The following is a 23,126-nucleotide window of genomic DNA, read 5'->3' as shown; positions in this document are numbered from 1 at the left end:
GCGAAGCTAGCCCAGAGATGACTTTCTGTATAGCCAGGCTGAAGACCAACGGACCCAAAGGATCCCCCTGCTGCGCGCCTACCTGGGAAAGGACAAGGGAGCCGTTGTAAAAAAGATTAATTAATAATTATTACATTAATCACCTAAGGAGTGTAGAGTCTATGAACCTTAAGAGTTTTCTGTAAAACACACCAACACTATCAGCAAATATGTCAATATCGTCTGTCTCCAACATGATGCGGTTAAGAGCAGCTCGGGCTCGAGCGGTGCGCCGGCCGCCGCGAACAGGCGCCGCCGCCGCCGCGCCGGCACCGCGCCCGGCATGCCAACCACCACATTCGCTCTTGGCACTTGCAGCCCCATTCTCTCAAGCACGGATGCGTCATCTACTCTATGGTGAAACAGTTGGCGGTAATGCATAATATGCAGCAGTTTCCGTCTGGTTTCTAGAGTTTGAAGACCAACCATTCCTGTTACGAATAGAGATGGATACATATATGGGTAATATCCGTACAGTCGTTTGTAAATGTGCCTACAGAACTTCCTCTGCACTCTTTCTAGCATAGTGTTTTGTTCTTATTAGAAAGAATGCATTAAAATAAGCATCTTTTATAAATTAAAGTTTTTTTTATTTTTTTTAAAACCTACTAATTTAGGAGTTAGAGTGGTGCAAAGTTGCAAAATTTTCCCGTAGCATTACTAAGGCGCCAGAGACAGAAAGCGATATCGACGGAGCCCCGCTTATTACAGAAACTGCACAGAATAGGAGCCTTCGGCCGTTTGAAGATACCTAACGAACCTAACCTATACCTATATAAAAGTCGTCATTTTGTATCCTAGACCGTTTGCGAGACACGCGTTAATTTTATTAAAGTGCTAGTACCATTTACTAATCTTAGAACCCTAATATCTCAGTAAATATAAGTTGTTGTTTATACTTGCTATGTTGTTTCGTGTATTGAGGTGTGCAATAAAGAGTATTTGTATTGTATTGTATTGTATTGTAAATATTAATGGAGAAGAAAAAGTTTATATAACAAAACATCCTTATTTAAACGTGTTCTATATGATTTATCAATAGGTTATATTGGTAAAAAAAAAACAAGGTAAATTTATTAAGTCTCTGGCGCCTTAGTAAATACTATGGGAAAATTCGCAACTTCGTACTGCTCTAACTCCTAAATAAGTAGGTTTTTCAAACAACTTCATTCTATAAAAGATGCTTATTTTAATGCAATCTTTCATGTTTTTAAATTACAAACACTCAAAAATAATAAACACGGGCGCGCCATCTGTCGCAGCTGTGGTGCTTTACTCAGGCCACACGCTACAACCATACCGAGCGCATCGATCAGCCGCTTAGTTCCTACGCGCGCCAATAGATGGCGCTTTCGCTCTCTTGGGGAACGGGACAATGACGTCATCTTTTTCGTGCATGCTGCCCGTAGTAACGAGTTATTAGACGTTATCACATGTATCGTTAGACGATGTCACAGTTTCGTTTTCTTTCAACCTCTTATTTGCCAAGAGTGGCACTGAAGCTTTAGTAGTTTCATGTGTTCTGCCTACCCCTTTATGGGATACAGGCGTGATTGTATGTATGTATGTATGTATGTATGTACAAATACTATATAAACTCTAGAGTTAATACGTGCAGCTTCTGACGTTTCCCATACAATTGAGCGGCAACAATTTTACTAGCGCCATCTAGCGGTTCGAGTTGATCAAAGTAGTTGTTCACACTTTTATTTGAGTAAATTAAAATAGAAAATGCTATTACTTGATTTTGAGAATTTGTAATTTTATTTTATTTTATGCTGTATGAAACTAAACTATTTTGATCAACTCATGCCGCTAGGAGCGCTAGTGTGCATGTTGCCAACTTTGGCACCGAGCTGCACGTATTAACTCGTAGAGTTTACATAGTATTTGGTATGTATCACGTCAAAAAAATTGGTTGTCTGTAAAGTCGCTTTACGGACGGTAGTTTAACGTGATAACGTCAAACATTACAGTAGTATAGACAGGGGCGGTCAGAGTATAGCAAAAGGGGCCCGATTCTGGGACTTTTTTCACGTTTTTTTGTTCTTATTTGAAAGAATGCATTAAAATAAGCATCTTTTATAAATTAAAGTTTTTTTAAAAACCTACTAATTTAGGAGTTAGAGTGGTGCAAAGTTGCAAAATTTTCCCGTAGCATTACTAAGGCGCCAAAGACAGAAAGCGATATCGACGGAGCCCCGTTTACGCGGGGCTCCTATTCTGTGCAGTTTGGCCTTCGGCCGTTTGAAGATACCTAACGAACCTAACCTATCATCATCCTCCTTGCGTTATCCCGGCATTTGCCATTGCTCATGGGAGCCTATTAGGGTCCACTCTGACAACTAATTCCAAGATTTGGCGTAGGCACTAGTTTTACGAAAGCGACTGCCATCTGACCTTCCAACCCGGAGGGTAACTAGGCCTTATTGGAATTATTATTGGTTTCCTTACGATGTTTTCCTTCACCGAAAAACGACTGGCAAATATCAAATGACATTTCGCACATAAGTTCCGAAAAACTCATTGGTACGAGCCGGGGTTCGAACCCGCGACCTCCAGATCGAAAGTCGCACGCTCTTACCGCTAGGCCACCAGCGCTTCGAACCTAACCTATACCTATATAAAAGTCGTCATTTTGTATCCTAGACCGTTTGCGAGACACGCGTTAATTTTATTAAAGTGCTAGTGCCATTTACTAATCTTAGAACCCTAATATCTCAGTAAATATTAATGGAAAAGAAAAAGTTTATAATTATAACAAAACATCCTTATTTAAACGTGTTCTATATGATTTATCACTATTAACATAGGTTATATTGGTAAAAAAAAAATTAAGGTAGGCTGCGTCAGGGACACAGCCGCGATGGATAACGTGAAACGTTGTGTGGACCACCGCTATTGAGGAGGGGACGTAACTAACTAGCGAAGGCCGCAGGCCGAGCTGCGGACAGACAGTGCTCCCAGTCATAACAATAATAAGTGTCTACAAAGCGAAGCGGCGGGCCGGAGGCCCAACACTGAGCTTCAAAACCCAGCGAAGGCCGAAGGCCGAGCTCCGCGTAGGGCCGAAGGGCCGGAGCGTCCCAGAGGCGCTCCCAAGTACGCGAGGCCGCAGGCCGAGCTGCGGAGTGCGGACAGATAGTGCTCCCACACAGATCAATAATAAAAGTGTCTAAAAAGCGAAGCGGCGGGCCGGAGGCCCAACGCTGAGCTTTGAAACCCACCGAAGGCCGAAGGCCGAGCTCCGCGTAGGGCCGAAGGCCCGGAGCGGTCCCGAGGCCGCAGGCCGAGTTGCGGACAGATAGTGCTCCCACACAGAGCAATAATAAAAGTGTCTAAAAAGCGAAGCGGCGGGCCGGAGGCCCAACGCTGAGCTTCAAAACCCAGCGAAGGCCGAAGGCCGAGCTCCGCGTAGGGCCGAAGGCCCGGAGCGTAGCAGAGGCGCTGCCAAGTACGCGAGGCCGCAGGCCGAGCTGCGGACAGATAGTGCTCCCACACAGAGCAATAATAAAAGTGTCTAAAAAGCGAAGTGGCGGGCCGGAGGCCCAACGCTGAGCTTCGAAACCCAGCGAAGGCCGAAGGCCGAGCTCCGCGTAGGGCCGAAGGCCCGGAGCGGTCCCGAGGCCGCAGGCCGAGTTGCGGACAGATAGTGCTCCCACACAGAGCAATAATAAAAGTGTCTTAGAAAGCAAAGCGGCGGGCCGGAGGCCCAACGCTGAGCTTCAAAACCCAGCGAAGGCCGAAGGCCGAGCTCCGCGTAGGGCCGAAGGCCCGGAGCGTCCCAGAGGCGCTCCCAAGTACGCGAGGCCGAAGGCCGAGCTGCGGACAGATAGTGCTCCCACGGAGAACAATAATAAAAGTGTCTAAAAGCGAAGCTGCGGGCCGGAGGCCCAACGCTGAGCTTCAAACCCAGCGAAGGTCCCGAGGCCGCAGGCCGAGTTGCGGACAGATAGTGCTCCCACACAGAGCAATAATAAAAGTTTCTAAAAAGCGAAGCGGCGGGCCGGAGGCCCAACGCTGAGCTTCGAAACCCAGCGAAGGCCGAAGGCCGAGCTCCGCGTAGGGCCGAAGGCCCGGAGCGGTCCCGAGGCCGCAGGCCGAGTTGCGGACAGATAGTGCTCCCACACAGAGCAATAATAAAAGTGTCTAAAAAGCGAAGCGGCGGGCCGGAGGCCTTAAGCTGAGCTTCGAAACCCAGCGAAGGCCAAAGGCCGAGCTTCGCGTAGGACCGAACGCCCGGAGCGGTCTCGAGGCCGCAGGCCGAGTTGCGGAACAGATAGTGCTCCCCACAGAGCAATAATAAAAGTGTCTATAAAGCGAAGCGGCGGGCCGGAGGCCCATCGCTGAGCTTCGAAAACCAGCGAAGGCCAAAGGCCGAGCTTCCCGATGCGCTCCCAAGCACGCGAGGCCGCAGGCCGAGCTGCGGACAGATAGTGCTCCCACGCAGAACAATAATAAAAGTGTCTAAAAGCGAAGCGGCGGGCCGGAGGCCTTTTTTTAACTATTTGATTTTATTTCTAATTTGTAATGTGCAATAATTCATGTGTAAGTTAATATTTTATTTTATTTATAATGACTATGAAATTGTTTTATATATTAGGATCTAGGCTATTAATGATATGCATGTACCTGATGTACCGTTACGGAATGTAATATACAATGTAAACACTTTGCATGTTGGCTATATGTCGACTGAATACTGATTCTGTATCTATTTTTTAAGACCTATATTGTGACGTATTCTAGCAAATAAACACTTCTATTCTATTCTATTCAAACCCAGCGAAGGCCGAAGGCCGAGCTCCGCGTAGGGCCGAAGGCCCGGAGCGTCCCCGAGGCGCTCCCAAGCACGCAAGCTGCGGACAGATAGTGCTTCCACACAGACCAATAATAAGAGTGTCTAAAAAGCGAAGCGGCGGGCCGGAGGTCCAACTCCCACGCAGAACTATAACAAAAGTGTATAAAAAGTGTTCCGCGTGGGATCACTATCTAATCTATCTATGTGCAGCTCGGCCTGCGGCCTCGAGTGAAAACACTAGAGGTGAACAAAAGACGAGTCCGTGGGGCCTTCGGGCCCTGCGCACCACTAAAAAAAAGTACTGTACATGTAAATAAATAAATAAAATACTGAGTATTGAGTATTGACTACACCTTACACAGATCAACCTAGCCACAAACTAAGCAAAGCTAGTACTATTAATTTATTTATTGATATAACATACAATTTACATAGCATTACAGTTTGCACCAAAGCGCTGGCAAATTTAAACATGCTTAGTGAGAATAATTACAGTATTAATTATGATTAATTCACCATTAATTCATACTATGGGTGCTAGGCGACGATATACATACTTATTATTCATAGAAAACATCCATGACTCAGGAACAAATATCTGTGTTCGTCACACAATTAAATGGCCTTACCGGGATTCGAACCCAGGACCGCGGCTTAGCAGGCAGGGTACTATTAACTACGCCAGACCGGGGATATTTGAGGCGGCGGTTAAAAATGTATCAACATTTAAAGTAGGTACGTATAATGTCGCTGGCACTCATAGTACGAGCTAGTCTTACAATTAGTTTGAGGACTTTGAGGCTAATAGGTTCGTTCTATGGGAGGTGTCTTTTAATATATATAATGTAAGTATTTTTGTATATTTATAACTAGAAGTTTTCGACACCCATAGTAACTACTAAAATTTTGAATGAATGAATGAACATTAAAAACACCAAATTCTCAAGCAACCGCTGTCGGTTCCATTTACTGCTGCCGCGCCGCTACAGATTCTGATTTGAGAATATTAATATGTTACTTTACTGAATTTGAACTTCAATGAATCATTATTGCTTGATCTAGGTAATAAAAGTATTTTGAGAAAGTTTAATGTTTAAATTTTGCATACGATGGCCTTAAACGAATCGAAAGAGACAAGATTGCTTCATTATAACATATAACATGCGGCCGCCGGCGCTATACATTATAATGCATATTTGAGGATATGAATATGTTTTACTATAGAAAATGTAAATTTATTGTAATTCTTATTAGTTAGTCTTAGTATTTTAAGTATTTTTTTACGGTTATATGATTTAATTTTTTTATACGATGGCCTTAAACGAATCGGAAGAGACAAGATTGCTTTGGTATGTTTTATGCGACGGCGGTGCCATACATTCTAATGCATATTTGAGGAGATGAATATGTTTTACTACAGAAAATGTATATTTATAGTAATCTTTATTAGTTAGTCTTAGTATTTTTAGTAATTTTTGTCGGTTTTATGTTTTAATTTTTGCATAAGATTGCCTCAAACGAATCGAAAGAGTCACGATTGCCAACAAGTTTCAGTACATTGCCAGCCGTTGCTGCCGCCATTGTTTCTAATGCATTATTTGATAAGATGAATAAGTTTTACTATGGATAATGCATATTTATTTTAATACTTATTAGTTAGTCTTACTGTTTTAAGTAATTTTTGACAGTTTTATGCTTTAATTTTTGTATACGATGTCCTCAAACGTGAACAATCACTAAATTTTTGTAAAAAATGCCACATTAATGAATTTTTCCAGCTGGTCATAAATAAATATGTTAGTCTTTTATAATATTTCGATAATTTAGCACTAGATCTGTCTAACAATACCATTTTATGGTACAGCACAATACAATTTTTGTGAGTACTTGCTAAACAAACACTAAAAAAAACGTAATTTTTGGCCCGAATGGAACGCTTTTACCGCAAAAGTGGCGCCATCTGTAGCAGTCAATTATATATGTTCGAGTAATGGCTACTTTCCTCTATACAGTCATGTTAAAATTGTCTATGTAGGTATTATAGTTACAGAGATATAAGCCGCCGCGCCATAACACGTTAAAGACGTTCACCTAACGTTTCACGTCAAAAAATCATCGTAAATTTTCTGTCTCTGGCGCCTTAGTAAATACTATGGGAAAATTCGCAACTTCGTACTGCTCTAACTCCTAAATAAGTAGGTTTTTCAAGCAACTTCATTCTATAAAAGATGCTTATTTTAATGCAATCTTTCATGTTTTTAAATTACAAACACTCAAAAATAATAAATGAAAATTTTTAACAAAAATTTTCTAAGTCCTAAAATCGGGCTCCTTTTGCTTATCAACAGTGATCAACGGTTTGACATGTCGCATCCATTCCATTTGCTGCCAATGCCAAATGCTGCGGTGCTGCCAGTGCCATTATTCTTGTTTTTTGACGTGATAACGTCTAATAACTCGTTACTACGGGCTGCATGCACGAAAAAGATGACGTCATTGTCCCGTTCCTCAAGGCCACCAAGCAAGGGCAAGTGGTTTGTGTATGGACGGTTGGGGTATAAATGCACAGATAGATACAGAAAATTGAATACATGCTTATTTTCATTTAAAGTAAATCCTTTTTGTGTAAAACTATATTAAATTGAGTATATTTATATTAAAAGATACACAAAAAATAGTTCAGTAAATTTTAAATTATTTAATGTAATTAAAATACGTTATGTTTCTATTTTGCTTGCTTAATTTTCAAAAAAGATATTCAAACTCTTTTACAATTTTGGTCACATTAGTTCAAACCGTACTATGTTTCTTCCCATTTTTGTACGTTTTCATTCAATCCTCAAATTACAATAATAGTAAAACACCCATAACATTTAATTTGCAACAGATTTCAGCTACTTTAAAATTCCTTCCACGTCTCCGCAAGGTTTGGCAATCATGTCATGTCGTAACGTACATGGCTACACTGCCAACGGGGCACCTTCGCTCCGATCGATGGCTCTCTGTCAACAATGTACTTTCTTCTGAAATATTTATGAAATAACCCAACAAACGTACTAATTACTTCTAAAACTCTAGAAATAAGCTTTGAATACGTATTTATGTTTCTTCGTTTCAAAGTAGATAGTGAAAGGTGACAAGTGAAAGTGCGGTGCATGTCAGAGAGTGACTGGTATTGTTGTAGCTAGCATATGCGTGCGGATTCCTGGCGAATGTTACGTAATTAAAGGGCCATGTCGTGGGCCAAGAAGCCGGGAGGCCCGCCCGGGGACCAGGCGGCCTTCAACCCCCAGGTGAGTGCGAAGTACCCAGGTATACGTGTCTGCCTTTTGCGCTGAAAACAGTTTTGTTATGGCCGCGTATATCGAGTTTTTGCGCATGTTATAATCTATAATTACGTGTTTATACTTCTTTTGGGTGTACTAGACACTTTTAATCAGCTTATACTAGTTTATAGCGAGATTTTCGCATATTACTAACCCATTTTTTTTTGTGAAACTAACCTGTTGTATCCTCTGATGACGACGCAATATTGCTAAGTAGTGAAGTTTTGAGCAGCTTTTCCATCTTGAAATCATGCTGTATTTGTGTTGGGGTATAGTTTTTACTTCATAAACATACAAATTCCTTCTTGTACCTACTCCATTCATTCATCTTTCTTCTTCTGAGGCACCATAGACTAATTAAAGCTAGTACAACAATATTCACAGTTCTGTGAGGGCAGTAGAACTCCTTACTAAAGTAACATTGCTGTAACTTGAACAGAATAAAGTTAAAAGTCTTTTTTAACTCACTTTTGCATTGAAGTTGGATAATGCTGGTGCTACTGCTGCACATGAGGATCATGTTGAAGAATTCTCTAGACAGGGATAATTAAAGTACGATCTGAGATTGTCATACTTTTTTTTTTGTATAGTGCCATAAAATTAATGTAATTGGAGTTGTATGGAACATTAAAACATATGTTTTCCTCGTGAATATGTGTAGTTTAAGCTAAGCAATTTTTCTTATCAGATCTTTTTACTGTAAACATAGGGGGACCTGGAATGAAGTTGATCATCGAAGTGTGATATATTTTGTATTTATGTGCCATATTAGTATGCGCCTAGCGGTAAGTATGTGGGACTTTAGTTCCGGAGGTCGCGGGTTCGAACCCTGGCTCGCACCAATGAGTTTTTCGGAACTAATGTGCATAATGTCATTTGATATTTGCCAGTCGCTTTTCGGTGAAGGAAAACATTGTGAGGAAACTGGGACTAATTCCAATAAGGTCTAGTTACCCTTCGGGTTGAAGGTCAGATGGCAGTTGCTTTCGTAAAACTGAACTGGAAACTGAGAGTAAAACTGACTGTGAAACTGGAAAACGTCCCACTTTGTCGATTGCTATAATGCCGCTTTGTCAGTTTATTCATATAAAGATACTAGTAAATCTTGCCATAATGGTAACCGACAAAGTGGGATGTTTTACTTAACACACTCACATGTATTTAGTTTCTAGGTAACTATTTTTACTTGGAGATTGATCTCATATAACGGATTAGCACTCTCACCGCTACACGTTTCATGTACATAAATTTTGGTTTATAAATTTTTCTTCCAATGCTTAGAGCCTTTCATTAAAATTTCAATCCCAGATTGCTAAGTATTTAGTCTAAAAATTATCTTAGTAGTAAATTCATAATGCTGCTGGGCGAATCTTTTCATTGCTTCTGCTATGCAGTGAACCGATTTTTATTTCTGATTGATTTGTCTATTACAGTATAATGAGATTCAAATGAGGGATTTCTAAATGTTTTTTTTTTTCTAAACTACTGAATAATTCCCACCAATCATGAAATTTCCCTCTTATTATGTTTCTAAAAGTGGTTGTGTTACACTTTTACCTTTATTATAACTCACAGTTTCGGGGTCCAAGCACATGTGCTGGTCCAGGTTCGCGTTGACAGACTGGTTTTCACAACTACCTCACTTTGTACACAAATGTCAAACCCTACCCTCATTGTCCATACATAACATACCTCCCCCATTAAGAGAGTTCACTAATTTATAAAATTCACTAACACTATTACCTAAGTTACCTAACCCTACACTTACACTATGCTACAGCTACACTACTTTTAACACTTGTACTATTCTTCCTCTGTCTCTACATCCCTACCTTGAGATAACTCTGACTCACTGTCACTATCTCCTAGGGCTATTCTCTTATGATCGGGTGAGTCTGGGGGTGTGGTCTGCCTGGCACGTTTATGGCTGCTGGATGCTGTGTTTTGAGAGTTTCTGTGTATCGCGATGTCTTGGGGTCCGGACACACCTATGATGTCGGCCCAACGATGCGGCGACGGTATCGAGATTCGGGTATCCTCGTCATCGTCATCTGTAGCCCCATCGGTTGCCTCAGGAACTTTCTTCCGACTTTCCTCCCCGCAACTAAGCATTTGATTGATGTGTCTCACTAGCAGCTTATCGTTCCATCTCACTAAGTATCTGCAAACCCCTAATCGCTTTTCCACCATTCCTTTTAACCAGCGTGGTCCCCCGCAGTAGTTCTTGACATATACTGACTGGCCAGTTTGAAACTCCCTGTTCTTCGTGGCACTATTCTTTTCTACTGCTTCATCTGTATCAGCACACCGAGAAAACAGAGGGTTCAACTTATCAAACTTCGTTCTAAATCGCCCATTGTTCAGGAGCTCAGCCGGAGTTTTGTCGTTGACGCTGTTAGGTGTAGTGCGTAAACCATACAGCACCGCTGCTAATCTCGCTTCCCATGGTCCTGAAGTCAATTTTCTTAATTTAGCCTTTACGGTCTGTACCGTTCGTTCCGCTTGGCCGTTCGTCGCCGGATGATAAGGAGCGGACAGTACTTGCCTGATCCCTTGGGATTGTAAGTATTTACGGAACTCCTCTGAAACAAAACTTCTACCATTATCGCTGACAAGTACGTCTGAAAGACCCTGTTCCGCAAAAATATCTCGCAAAATTCTTATTAAGGCAGAGCTGCTCATATCTGGTACAATCTTGACTTCTGGCCACTTAGAATAGGCATCGATTACGATTAAAAATGTCTTCCCCTGAAATGGCCCAGCATAATCCATATGTAATCTAGACCACGCTTTATCCGGTTTAATCCACTGATGGGTAACCTTTGATGGCATATTTCGATTTTCTGCACACACATTACAGCTCTTCACCATCTCTTCAATTTGTTTATCCATCGCAGGCCACCAAAAATAGCTCCTCGCCATAGCTTTTGTAATCACAATACCGTCATGATTCATATGAAGCTCTTCTAGCACTTTTCCTCGCATCTTTTCTGGTATAACTACTCTATTTCCCCATAAAATGCAATCCTTATACATGGATAACTCATCTCGCTTTTGCCAATAAATCTTATACTCTTCCTCGCTCTTCCCAGGCCATCCATTGCGTATCCAGTACAATATTTTACTGAGGCACTTATCCTTCTTCGTCAAATTCGCCACTTCTGTCGCCGAAAATTCCAATTCAATGGGTGTCTCCTCTATGAGTAAGATTCCTAAAAAATCCTCCTCTGACGTTTGTGCACCTGCTGGGCTTGGCCATCGACTGAGGGCATCTGCATTACCAATTTTTTCCCCTCAACATATTGAATCTCATAGTCGTACGAGTTCAAAAGAAGTGCCCACCTTAGCATCCTTGGTGAAATAATATTGGGTATGGGTCTCTTCGAATCGAATATTCCTAACAAAGGCTTATGATCTGTCTTGATAATTACTCTTCGACCACTTATAAACTGATGGAATTTCTTCAAGCCAAATATGATAGCAGCTGCTTCCTTGTCTATTTGTGCATAATTACGTTCATGTGCGTTCATGGTTCTCGAGGCGAACATTACGGGTCGGATACTTCCATCAGTCATCTCGTGTTCCAACACTGCTCCTAAACCGAACTGCGATGCGTCGCAAGATAAAATAAGTTTCTTTTTTATGTCATAATGTACCAGAGTATCTGAACTGGAAATCATTTTTCTTAACTTTTCGAATGAATCTTGCTGAGATTTTCCCCATTTCCATGTCGCATCTTTATCCAATAATCTGTACAATGGCTTAGAAATCGAGGCCTTGTGTGGCAAAAATCTATCATAAAAATTGATCAGCCCCAAAAATGCCTGAAGCTCCTTCACGTTACGTGGTGCTGGTGTCTTCTCAATTTCACGAATCTTCTCCTCGCAAGGGTGTATGCCGAATTCGTCGATTATAAAACCTAAAAATTGCACACTTCTGGCAGCAAATTTACATTTGGTCTTATTCACTCGCAATCCCGCTTCTTGTAACTTCTGAAGTACCGCCTCGAGCCTCGTATTGTGCTCTTGCACTCCATTGCCAGCCACCACAATGTCGTCTAACAGTACGGCTACACCAGAAATACCAGCCAATAACGTTGACATGAGTCGTTGGAATATGCCAGGGCAAGCCTTTACCCCAAAGGGTAGTCTCTTCATTTTATACAACCCCTTAGGAGTGTTAATAGCAGGGACCGGCCCGCTATCCCTTATACGGGGTTTTGTATGGGTATTTCGTTAGGCTTAACTTACCCTACCCTTTTGACGCGATACCCTTTCATTTTGCTTTTCAAGCCCTAACGAAAGCGCTTACCTAAAATAGCCCAATACCCTTTCAAAACCCTTATCATCGGCTCAGCCTAACGCCATAAGGGTGAGCCTTATATTGGGTTTTATTTGCTTTCCCTTATAGATCATATCGTGCGAGTTTAAATCCTGTACCTCGCTCATAAAGCACACATTACTCCGAACGAAATAACATACGATCGTTACCTATGGCGGCACTGTGTGTGATATTTGCGCGTTTCTGTTTAATGGAAACGGCTGTAGATAAAATAAGGTTCAATTTTCAATACCAAATACTTATAGTTATGATAGGCTCCTGCTTTGCTCGGGTGTAACACAGGCAAACGCTGCTTTTTAGGGTTCCGTACTTCCGTAGTCAACTAGGAACCCTTATAGTTTCGCCATGTCTGTCTGTCCGTCCGTCCGTCAGCGGATAATCTCAGTAACCGTTAGCACTAGAAAGCTGAAATTTGGTCCCAATATGTATATCAAATCAATCACGCCAACAAAGTTCAAAAATAAAAAATGGCAAAAATGTTTTATTAGGGTACCCCCGGTAATCGCTCCTAAAGGAAAAAAAAGTGCGTCCCCCCCCCTCTAACTTTTGAACCATAAGTTTAAAAAATATGAAAAAATTCACAAAAAAAACTAGAACTTTATAACGACTTTCTAGGAAAATTGTTTTGAACTTGATAGGTTCTGACCGTAGCCCGACACGCTCTTGGCCGGTTTTTTTTATCGGACTTGTCTTGATGAGTACCCGAAGTCTAGCTGATGCTGAACCCTGGAGAACTGCACCTAGGAGAACTCGGGTTTAGTGTAACACAGGCAAACGCTGTTTTCGTCATCGGACTTGTCTTGATGAGTACTCGAGTGAGCAGTACCCGAAGTGCAGTTGATGCTGAACCCTGGCTGCACCTAGGGGAACTCGGGTTTAGTGTTACACAGGCAAACGCTGTTTTCGTCATCGGACTTGTCTTGATGAGTACTCGAGTGAGCAGTACCCGAAGTCCAGCTGATGCTGAACCCTGGCTGCACCTAGGGGAACTCGGGTTTAGTGTAACCCAGGCAAACGCTGTTTTCGTCATCGGACTTGTCTTGATGAGTACTCGAGCGAGCAGTACCCAAAGTCCAGCTGATGCTGAACTCTGGCTGCACCTATGGGAACTCGGGTTTAGTGTAACACAGGCAAACGCTGTTTTCGTCATCGGACTTGTCTTGATGAGTACTCGAGTAAGCAGTACCCGAAGTCCAGCTGATGCTGAACCCTGGCTGCATCTAGGAGAACTCTGGTTTAGTGTAACACAGGCAAACGCTGTTTTCGTCATCGGACTTGTCTTGATGAGTACTCGAGTGAGCAGTACCCAAAGTCCAGCTGATGCAGAACCCTGGCTGCACCTATGGGAACTCGGGTTTAGTGTAACACAGGCAAAAGCTGTTTTCGTCATCGGACTTGTCTTGATGAGTACTCGAGTGAGCAGTACCCGAAGTGCAGTTGATGCTGAACCCTGGCTGCACCTAGGGGAACTCGGGTTTAGTGTTACACAGGCAAACGCTGTTTTCGTCATCGGACTTGTCTTGATGAGTACTCGAGTGAGCAGTACCCGAAATCCAGCTGATGCTAAACCCTGGCTGCAGCTAGGGGAACTCGGGTTTAGTGTAACCCAGGCAAACGCTGTTTTCGTCATCGGACTTGTCTTGATGAGTACTCGAGCGAGCAGTACCCAAAGTCCAGCTGATGCTGAACTCTGGCTGCACCTATGGGAACTCGGGTTTAGTGTTACACAGGCAAACGCTGTTTTCGTCATCGGACTTGTCTTGATGAGTACTCGAGTGAGCAGTACCCGAAGTCCAGCTGATGCTGAACCCTGGCTGCATCTAGGAGAACTCGGGTTTGGTGTAACATAGGCAAACGCTGTTTTCGTCATCGGACTTGTCTTGATGAGTACTCGAGTGAGCAGTACCTGAAGTCCAGCTGATGCTGAACCCTGGCTGCACCTAGGGGAACTCGGGTTTAGTGTTACACAGGCAAACGCTGTTTTCGTCATCGGACTTGTCTTGATGAGTACTCGAGTGAGCAGTACCCGAAATCCAGCTGATGCTGAACCCTGGCTGCACCTAGGGGAACTCGGGTTTAGTGTAACCCAGGCAAACGCTGTTTTCGTCATCGGACTTGTCTTGATGAGTACTCGAGCAAGCAGTACCCAAAGTCCAGCTGATGCTGAACTCTGGCTGCACCTAAGGGAACTCGGGTTTAGTGTAACCCAGGCAAACGCTGTTTTCGTCATCGGACTTGTCTTGATGAGTACTCGAGCAAGCAGTACCCAAAGTCCAGCTGATGCTGAACTCTGGCTGCACCTAAGGGAACTCGGGTTTAGTGTAACACAGGCAAACGCTGTTTTCGTTATCGGACTTGTCTTGATGAGTACTCAAGTGAGCAGTACCCGAAGTCCAGCTGATGCTGAACCCTGGCTGCATCTAGAGGAACTCGGGTTTAGTGTAACACAGGCAAACGCTGTTTTCGTCATCGGACTTGTCTTGATGAGTACTCGAGTGAGCAGTACCCAAAGTCCAGCTGATGCTGAACTCTGGCTGCACCTAGTTGAACTCGGGTTTAGTGTAACACAACACAGGCAAACGCTGTTTTCGTCATCGGACTTGTCTTGAGTACTCGAATGAGCAGTACCCAAAGTCCAGCTGATGCTGAACTCTGTTTGCACCTAGGGGAACTCGGGTTTAGTGTAACACAGGCAAACGCTGTTTTCGTCATCGGACTTGTCTTAATGAGTATTTGGGTGAGCTGTACCCAAGATAGAGCTGATGCTGAAACCTAGCTGTACGTAGGGGAACTCGGGTTTGGTGTAACATAGGCAAACGCTGTTTGCGTCATCGGACATGTCTTGACGAGGACTCGGGTGCGCAGTAGCCAAGACAGCGCTGTAGCTGAGCCCTGGCGGTATCTAGGGCAACTCTGGTTTCGGTACATTATAATATAGAAATATTTCATGCAATCTCAAGTTAGGCTGGTTAGGCATAAAAACATAATATTAACTGAACAAAAATCTTACCAGAAGTGAATATTAACATCAAGTAGTTAGAACACATTTATTAATTTGCCATACATGAAACACTTTATTTGTGTCTAAAAAAATACGTATGTATATCCATTTGAATATCAAAATTAAGTACAGTCGATTTCACTAATAGTAACACAGGGAATAAAGAGAATACTGGAGTTCCAAGCGTCCATAGACTGCGGTAACTACTTACTATCAGACGCGCTGTATGCTTGATTTCCAACAGAAAAGTATTTCTGTTTCAAACGATCTTCATAGAATTCACAACAATCAACAGAAATAGTTTGACAGATTCTATGGTACTACTCAACTCAACCAAGTACCAGTCATAAAGACGAGTCTCAGATATTTCACGATGACAAAAACAGCGTTTACCTATGTTGCACGAAACCCGAGTTCCTCTAGGAATAGCCCGAGTTCAGCATCAGCTCTATCTTGGTTACTGCTCACTCAAGTACTCATCAATACAAGTCCGATGACAAAACAGCGTTTGCATATGTTGCACGAAACCCAAGTTCCCTTAGGAATAGCCAGGGTTCAGCATCAGCTCTCTACCTTGGTTACTGCTCACTCAAGTACTCATCAATATAAATCCGATGACGAAAACAGCGTTTGCCTATGTTGCACGAAACCCGAGTTCCCCTAGGAATAGCCAGGGTTCAGCATCAGCTCTGCCCTGGTTACTGCTCACTCAAGTACTCACCAAAACAAGTCCGATGACGAAAACAGCGCTTGCCTATGTTACACCAAACCCGCGTTCCCCTGGGAAAAGCCAGGGTTCAGCATCAGCTGTACCTTGTACTTGAGTGAGCAGTAGCTCACTCAAGTACTCATCAAGACAAGTCCGATGACGAAAACAGCGTTTGCCTATGTTGCACGAAACCCGAGTTCCCTTAGGAATAGCCAGGGTTCAGCATCAGCTCTACCTTGGTTACTGCTTACTCAAGTACTCATCAATACAAGTCCGATGACGAAAACAGCGTTTGCCTATGTTGCACGAAACCCGAGTTCCCTTAGGAATAGCCAGGGTTCAGCATCAGCTCTACCTTGGTTACTGCTCACACAAGTACTCATCAAGACAAGTCCGATGACGAACACAGCGCTTGCCTATGTTACTCCAAACCCGCGTTCCCCTGGGAAAAGCCAGGGTTCAGCATCAGCTCTACCTTGGTTACTGCTCACACAAGTACTCATCAAGACAAGTCCGATGACGAAAACAGCGCTTGCCTATGTTACTCCAAACCCGCGTTCCCCTGGGAAAAGCCAGGGTTCAGCATCAGCTCTACCTTGGTTACTGCTCACTCAAGTACTCATCAAGACAAGTCCGATGACGAAAACAGCGTTTGCCTATGTTGCACGAAACCCGAGTTCCCTTAGGAATAGCCAGGGTTCAGCATCAGCTCTACCTTGGTTACTGCTCACTCAAGTACTCATCAATACAAATCCGATGACGAAAACAGCGTTTGCCTATGTTGCACGAAACCCGAGTTCCCCTAGGAATAGCCAGGGTTCAGCATCAGCTCTGCCCTGGTTACTCCTCACTCAAGTACTCACCAAAACAAGTCCGATGACGAAAACAGCGCTTGCCTATGTTACTCCAAACCCGCGTTTCCCTAGGAATAGCCAGGGTTCAGGATCAGCTCTACCTTGGTTACTGCTCACACAAGTACTCATCAAGACAAGTCCGATGACGAAAACAGCGCTTGCCTATGTTACTCCAAACCCGCGTTCCCCTGGGAAAAGCCAGGGTTCAGCATCAGCTCTACCTTGGTTACTGCTCACTCAAGTACTCATCAATACAAGTCCGATGACGAAAACAGCGTTTGCCTATGTTGCACGAAACCCGAGTTCCCTTAGGAATAGCCAGGGTTCAGCATCAGCTCTACCTTGGTTACTGCTCACACAAGTACTCATCAAGACAAGTCCGATGACGAAAACAGCGCTTGCCTATGTTACTCCAAACCCGCGTTCCCCTGGGAAAAGCCAGGGTTCAGCATCAGCTCTACCTTGGTTACTGCTCACTCAAGTACTCATCAATACAAGTCCGATAACGAAAACAGCGTTTGCCTATGTTGCACGAAACCCGAGTTCCCCTAGAAATAGCCAGGGTTCAGCATCAGCTCTACCTTGGTTACTGCTCACTCAAGTACTCATCAAAACAAGTCCGATGACGAAAACAGCGCTTGCCTATGTTAAACCAAACCCGCGTTCCCCTGGGAAAAGCCAGGGTTCAGCATCAGCTCTATCTTAGAAACTGCTCACCCAATTAACTCATCAAGGCGAGTTGGATGACGAAAACGGCTTATTTTTATGTTGGCAATTAACGTTTTCAATGTGTAATGGTTAATTGTATTGATTTTCGTCCAACACTGTATATTTACTTGCATACATACATATTTACATATTTATATTCATACATACATACCTACATACATTCATACATACCTACATACATTCATACGTACGAACATAAATACTGATCTATGGGCGACGATGATCATTTACCATCAGGCGATCCATCAGTCCCTTGTCTACCAGTTCATTAAAAATAATTTCTAGCCGTGTTCTACTTCTATCCAACGAAAACATGTTTCGTTGCAAAATTAAAAATGGGGCGCATAGTGCGGAGTGGCAACAGCGCATTTTCCTTCCTGTTCTTACACTAGCTTAGATTCATAATCCTGTCTCTTTCACGCAAGGCTCGACTACGCTTCAACAAAAGGGAAAGCCTTATAAATAGCGCTTAAAATAAGGGTAACCCTTATTAAAGGCTTGCAAGCCGTATCGGATAGCGGTAAGCCAATGCACAGGGCTAGCTTTATTGTTTTGCTAAGTTTTTTGTAAGGGCTAGTCAAATGAATGGGCTTGCAGTTCGAAAGGGAGAGTCTCTCGATTGGGTCGTCCTTACGTTAGGGATTCCCAATGAAAGGCTTGTAGCGCGGAAGGGGTTGTCCGGTCCCTGGTTAATAGTTAGCAAATTTGCTGTCTCCTCATCTACCATAACCTGGGTGTATGCCCGTTCCAAATCTATCTTTGTAAATAGAACTCCCCCTTGTAGTTCTGCAAAAGCTTCACTAAGGGTAGGTAAGGGGTAAGTGTCAGTATCAGTTACGGCATTCACTGTTGCCCTGTAGTCCCCGCACAGACGTACCTTGCCATCTCGCTTAAGCACTGGAACTATGGGTGTGGCCCATTCGGAATGTGCCGTAGCCTCTAAAACGCCTTCGGCTTCTAACCTATCCAACTCTTCGTAAATTCGGCCTTTTATTGCGAATGGTACCGGCCTACTCTTAAAAAATACTGGCTTCGCACCTTCTTTTGGTCTAATACTAACTACCGGGCCAGTATATTTCCCTAATCCTTCCTGGAACACTCCTGCATACTGTTTCTGTATCCGTTCCAATGTTGTGGCTAATTCATCACTATCAACTTCTAACTTATACACTCCTTCAACTTGTATTCCTAAATCACGGAACCAATTCCGACCAATCAAGCTTGGCCCATTGCCTTTAGCTACCACTATGGATAAGCTTTTCTTCATTCCCTTATTTTGAACTACTACCGATGCTTTCCCCATTATACATAGTCTGTTCTCATCCCATGTCTTTAAAGAAATCCCAACATCATCAAAAACTGGAACCGAGCCCTGCCAAATCATCTTAGCGGTCTGCTCACTTATGAGACTGTAAGCACAGCCAGTGTCTACTTCCATATCTATCTTAACTCCATTTAGCATAATTTTCATCATATATGCTGGTGTTGTACGATCTTGCCTCATATTATTAATTGTAACTTCTTCGTATAATCCATTAAAATCAGATTTAGGTGCCTTATTTCCTTTTGACTTCATACCACAAACCATCTCAATATGTCCCGTCTGGCCACAGCCATGACATTTGGACCATCTAAACCTGCAGGGGCCCCTATGAGGTCTGCCACAACGCATGCATGACGTTCTTTCTGTCTGCCTCTCATTCCTTTTGCTGGTAAATTTATTTACTTCCATTGGTACTTCTAACTCACCCGAGTTCTGATTAGAAGAAGCCGGAACAATGATACTTGCATCAATCCCTGCCGCCTCATGAGATAAAGCAATCTCACAAGCTTGATCAAATGTCAATGTACCTTGCTGTAACAACTTCTTCTGTACTTCCTTGTCCCTGATACCACACACTAAGCGATCCCTCAGTGTTCGATTCAAGTCTTTGAAGTTACAGTCGATGCTCAATTTCCTTAAATGTGCTATGAAATCCCTAACCTTTTCCCCCTCTCCTTGATACGTAGTATGAAATTTATATGATTGCACAATTTCATTTGGCGTCGGGTGGAAATGATTGTTTAACTTGGTAACAATTGTTGTAAAAGTAACCTCACTTACTTTACTTGGTGCTATCAGTGATATAATCAGATCATACAAGTCAGATCCACACACAGCGAGTAAATTAGCCTTCTTTTTACTATCATCTTCAATATCACCTGCCTGCAGACAGAAACTAAACCTCTCTATGTAATTTTGCCAGCAGCCATGTGCCACATCAAACTCCCCAAACTTAATGCCCATTTTGCGCACTGATACCTAAAGTTATGTGTTTTTCACTCAAATCACACACTTTACACTGTAAATGCACACTATGTCCTACTTTTTCTCGTCGCCACTATTATAACTCACAGTTTCGGGGTCCAAGCACATGTGCTGGTCCAGGTTCGCGTTGACAGACTGGTTTTCACAACTACCTCACTTTGTACACAAATGTCAAACCCTACCCTCATTGTCCATACATAACAACCTTCAAATCAATCACTATGAACAGGCATCTTCTGGGCGAGCTCACTCCATCGTAGGCCACGTCTTTGCCTTTGGCTATTCTGTGGCCAAGAGTAAGCCCATTTATAATAATAATAAAAAATACATGACCAATCATTTTTCTTCTCCTATTTTTATTGAATAAGACTTACGGTTCTCTTTTTCTTCACTTTGTTTTGTTTAAGACTGGGTGGTTCCTGATAATGAACCTAACGTGTCAAATTTAACGTAAAACAAAAAAAAAGCATGTATGTAAAACAGAAATGTTGCATAGTAGGCAATTATCCACGCCACGAGCCAACATCGTCACCCAAATAGAAAGTTTTTGTTTTTTTCTTTTGTATTTTTTTTCACTTTGTACTTTTCTTGATTTTGTGTTAAATTTTTTAGTTGCACGGTGCCTTCGTTTTTAATGTTATGTTATGTTGTAGGAACTTGTTTGAATAAAAATAAATGAATAAGGAAAATAGCTTTTCATTGCAATATAAACGGGATACCCCCATTTGCCAGAATTTCATTTGCCATAATTTTATTTGCCATCCTATTCAACAATCATAATATTGTTTCTCATAACAACTTATGGGTGATTCTAAGTTAAGAGGTAATACGTTATATGGAGAGACGGCGCGAACTTTTTTGTTGTTTTTTACCTATTTGTTTATTTGTATTAGTTAAAACTGCCAATTTGAAGTGTTTACAAAGAGGACCAGTCAATTTATTTGTTTTATCGTGTTTTATCAGCGACCAGGGGAAATACTCAGTCCAGGGGAGATACTGTGAGGATACTTTGTGACCAGGGAAGAGACAGTTGTATGAAAAATTTAGTTTTATTTTTTGAGAACTAACTCTATTTATTGTTTTTATTATAATTATTGATTATACTCAGACTTTACATTTCATAACATTCTTACAGCAAAAAAAGTGATAATTCCTTAATGAGTTGTCTTATTTTTCACTTCTCCATATTATCCATTAAAACAATAATAATTTTAATGTACAATCAATAGGCAACAAGTAAACAAAAACCTATCCTTTTAATATCAGTATTAAACCTTTTTATTAAACAGCTTTACGAAAATTTCATATGAAGTTGAATGTGAATGTGTCCTCTTTTTTTCTTAATAGTTGCGTTTTTCTGGAAAGAAAACCTTCTATCGTAAAGCTAAAATAAAAATAGGTACAACGCTAAACAAAGGTTAAGAGAAAACGGAAATAAAAATAATCAAATCTAGTACAAAAGTATCTCCCCTGGCTTTTTTGATACGCCAGGGGAGATACATTTTCGATGAAAATCAAAAATAGCTGTAAAAGTGTTTCTCGTACGCAATTCATAAATAAACGTAACAATATATTCAACATTTACAGTGGATATTGTTATATATATTAGTATTTAAACAAATGATTGTGAAATAAAAGTGACCAGAGGAAAGACTGCATTCACTCAACATTTCTGTACCCAGCGAGTGCCGTGGCCGAAATAATCAACAAAACGGATGCATAGTTGCCTTACGCGCGTCTTGACGATAACTTCACATAACACCCTGTGTATTAGAGGACAGAACCTCCACAGATTAAGAAATTAAACCGACTTTTGAACGAAAACTAAAAAGCCAGGGGACGAGACACGAAACACGTAGGACAAAGTTTGGAGTTCATAATTGTTGTTAAATACAGTAATATAAGAAATTCCACTCATAAAATACTGTTCCTTAGTTATTTATGTTTGTAAAATTAAGGCTATTAAAATAATAAGTGAATTTTAACAAAGTCATAATTACTTGTTGACAAATAAATTCGGTTGGGGGACAGGCCAGGGGAGAGACATTTTTCCTACATTAGAGCTGATTGTGACTAATTTACATGAATTTCTGTAATAATTTTGAGTGCCCAGGTAGAAAACATTTAGTTTTATAAAATAAATATGTTATTATGAAGTATTATCTTGAAAAAATATATTTTTTTGTCAGTGCCGTCGAAAGTACCTCTTAACTTAGAATCACCCATATGCCATAATCATTGTTTACTATATTAATCTAGTGCCAGAAACTTTGTTTCCCATAAAGTCAGTTTCCATAATGTCATTTGTCAGAATAATCGAAATCCGTAATTACCACATTCCATACCATCATTTGTCATACAAATTAGCGTCCAGAAAAGTCAATTTCCATAATGTGCTTTGGCAGAATCGAAATAGTATTTTATGCAACTGGTGGTTAAAAGAGGTCAAAAAAGGTGAGTGGCGTGGGTAACAATTTGAGGCGAAGCCGAAAATTGTTAATAAAGACGCCACGAGCATTTTTTGACTCAGTTAAACACCGTTGCATACAATACTTTTTCTACGACCAAGCACTTATTTTGAAAGAAAATTATAAATCAACAATTACCTACTTTCAGTCATCTTAGTTATCTAGTGGACCGCCTACCATTTTGAATATGCAGTTTGGGTGCAAACATGAAAATAAAACTGTCTATGGTATGGTTCTTTTAAGCCTGGCCACTAAGACGAATCGAGCCGAGTTGAGTCGAGTTCTCATACATTTGAATGCGATTCGACGCGTCGCCAATGAACGCAGTAGAAAACGAAGGAGTCTCGACTCTGCGAATTGGTTTGTTAAGTTGGTAGCAATGTATTTACTGAACTGTAACAGCTATATCGTGCTACTGCTACTAAATGTTTTCAGGGTATAGACTAGATAGACTTGTCCTGACATCTTTTATGTAGGGTTTTCTATGCACGACCTTGTAACTCACGAATAACAGTACGGGAGTAGAAAAACTACTATAATAGGTACTAGA

General features: G+C 41.8%; 1 protein-coding gene across 8 annotated transcripts in view; it reads left to right on the top strand.

Moving 5' to 3' along the window:
- Positions 1–7,815: 7,815 nt before the first annotated feature.
- Positions 7,816–23,126, top strand: part of LOC125240746 (protein transport protein Sec16A) — an 87,147-nt gene continuing 71,836 nt past the window's right edge. For all 8 annotated transcript variants that reach the window (XM_048148799.1, XM_048148798.1, XM_048148796.1 and 5 more), the window contains exon 1: positions 7,816–8,133. In XM_048148799.1, coding sequence (XP_048004756.1) covers positions 8,074–8,133 — 60 coding nt within the window. In that variant the 5' untranslated portion in view covers positions 7,816–8,073. The remainder of the gene's footprint in view (positions 8,134–23,126) is intronic.

The sequence above is a fragment of the Leguminivora glycinivorella genome, chromosome Z, assembly GCF_023078275.1.
Source record: "Leguminivora glycinivorella isolate SPB_JAAS2020 chromosome Z, LegGlyc_1.1, whole genome shotgun sequence".
Taxonomy (NCBI): Eukaryota; Metazoa; Arthropoda; class Insecta; order Lepidoptera; family Tortricidae; genus Leguminivora; species Leguminivora glycinivorella.
This window is presented reverse-complemented; position numbering and strand designations above follow the sequence as displayed.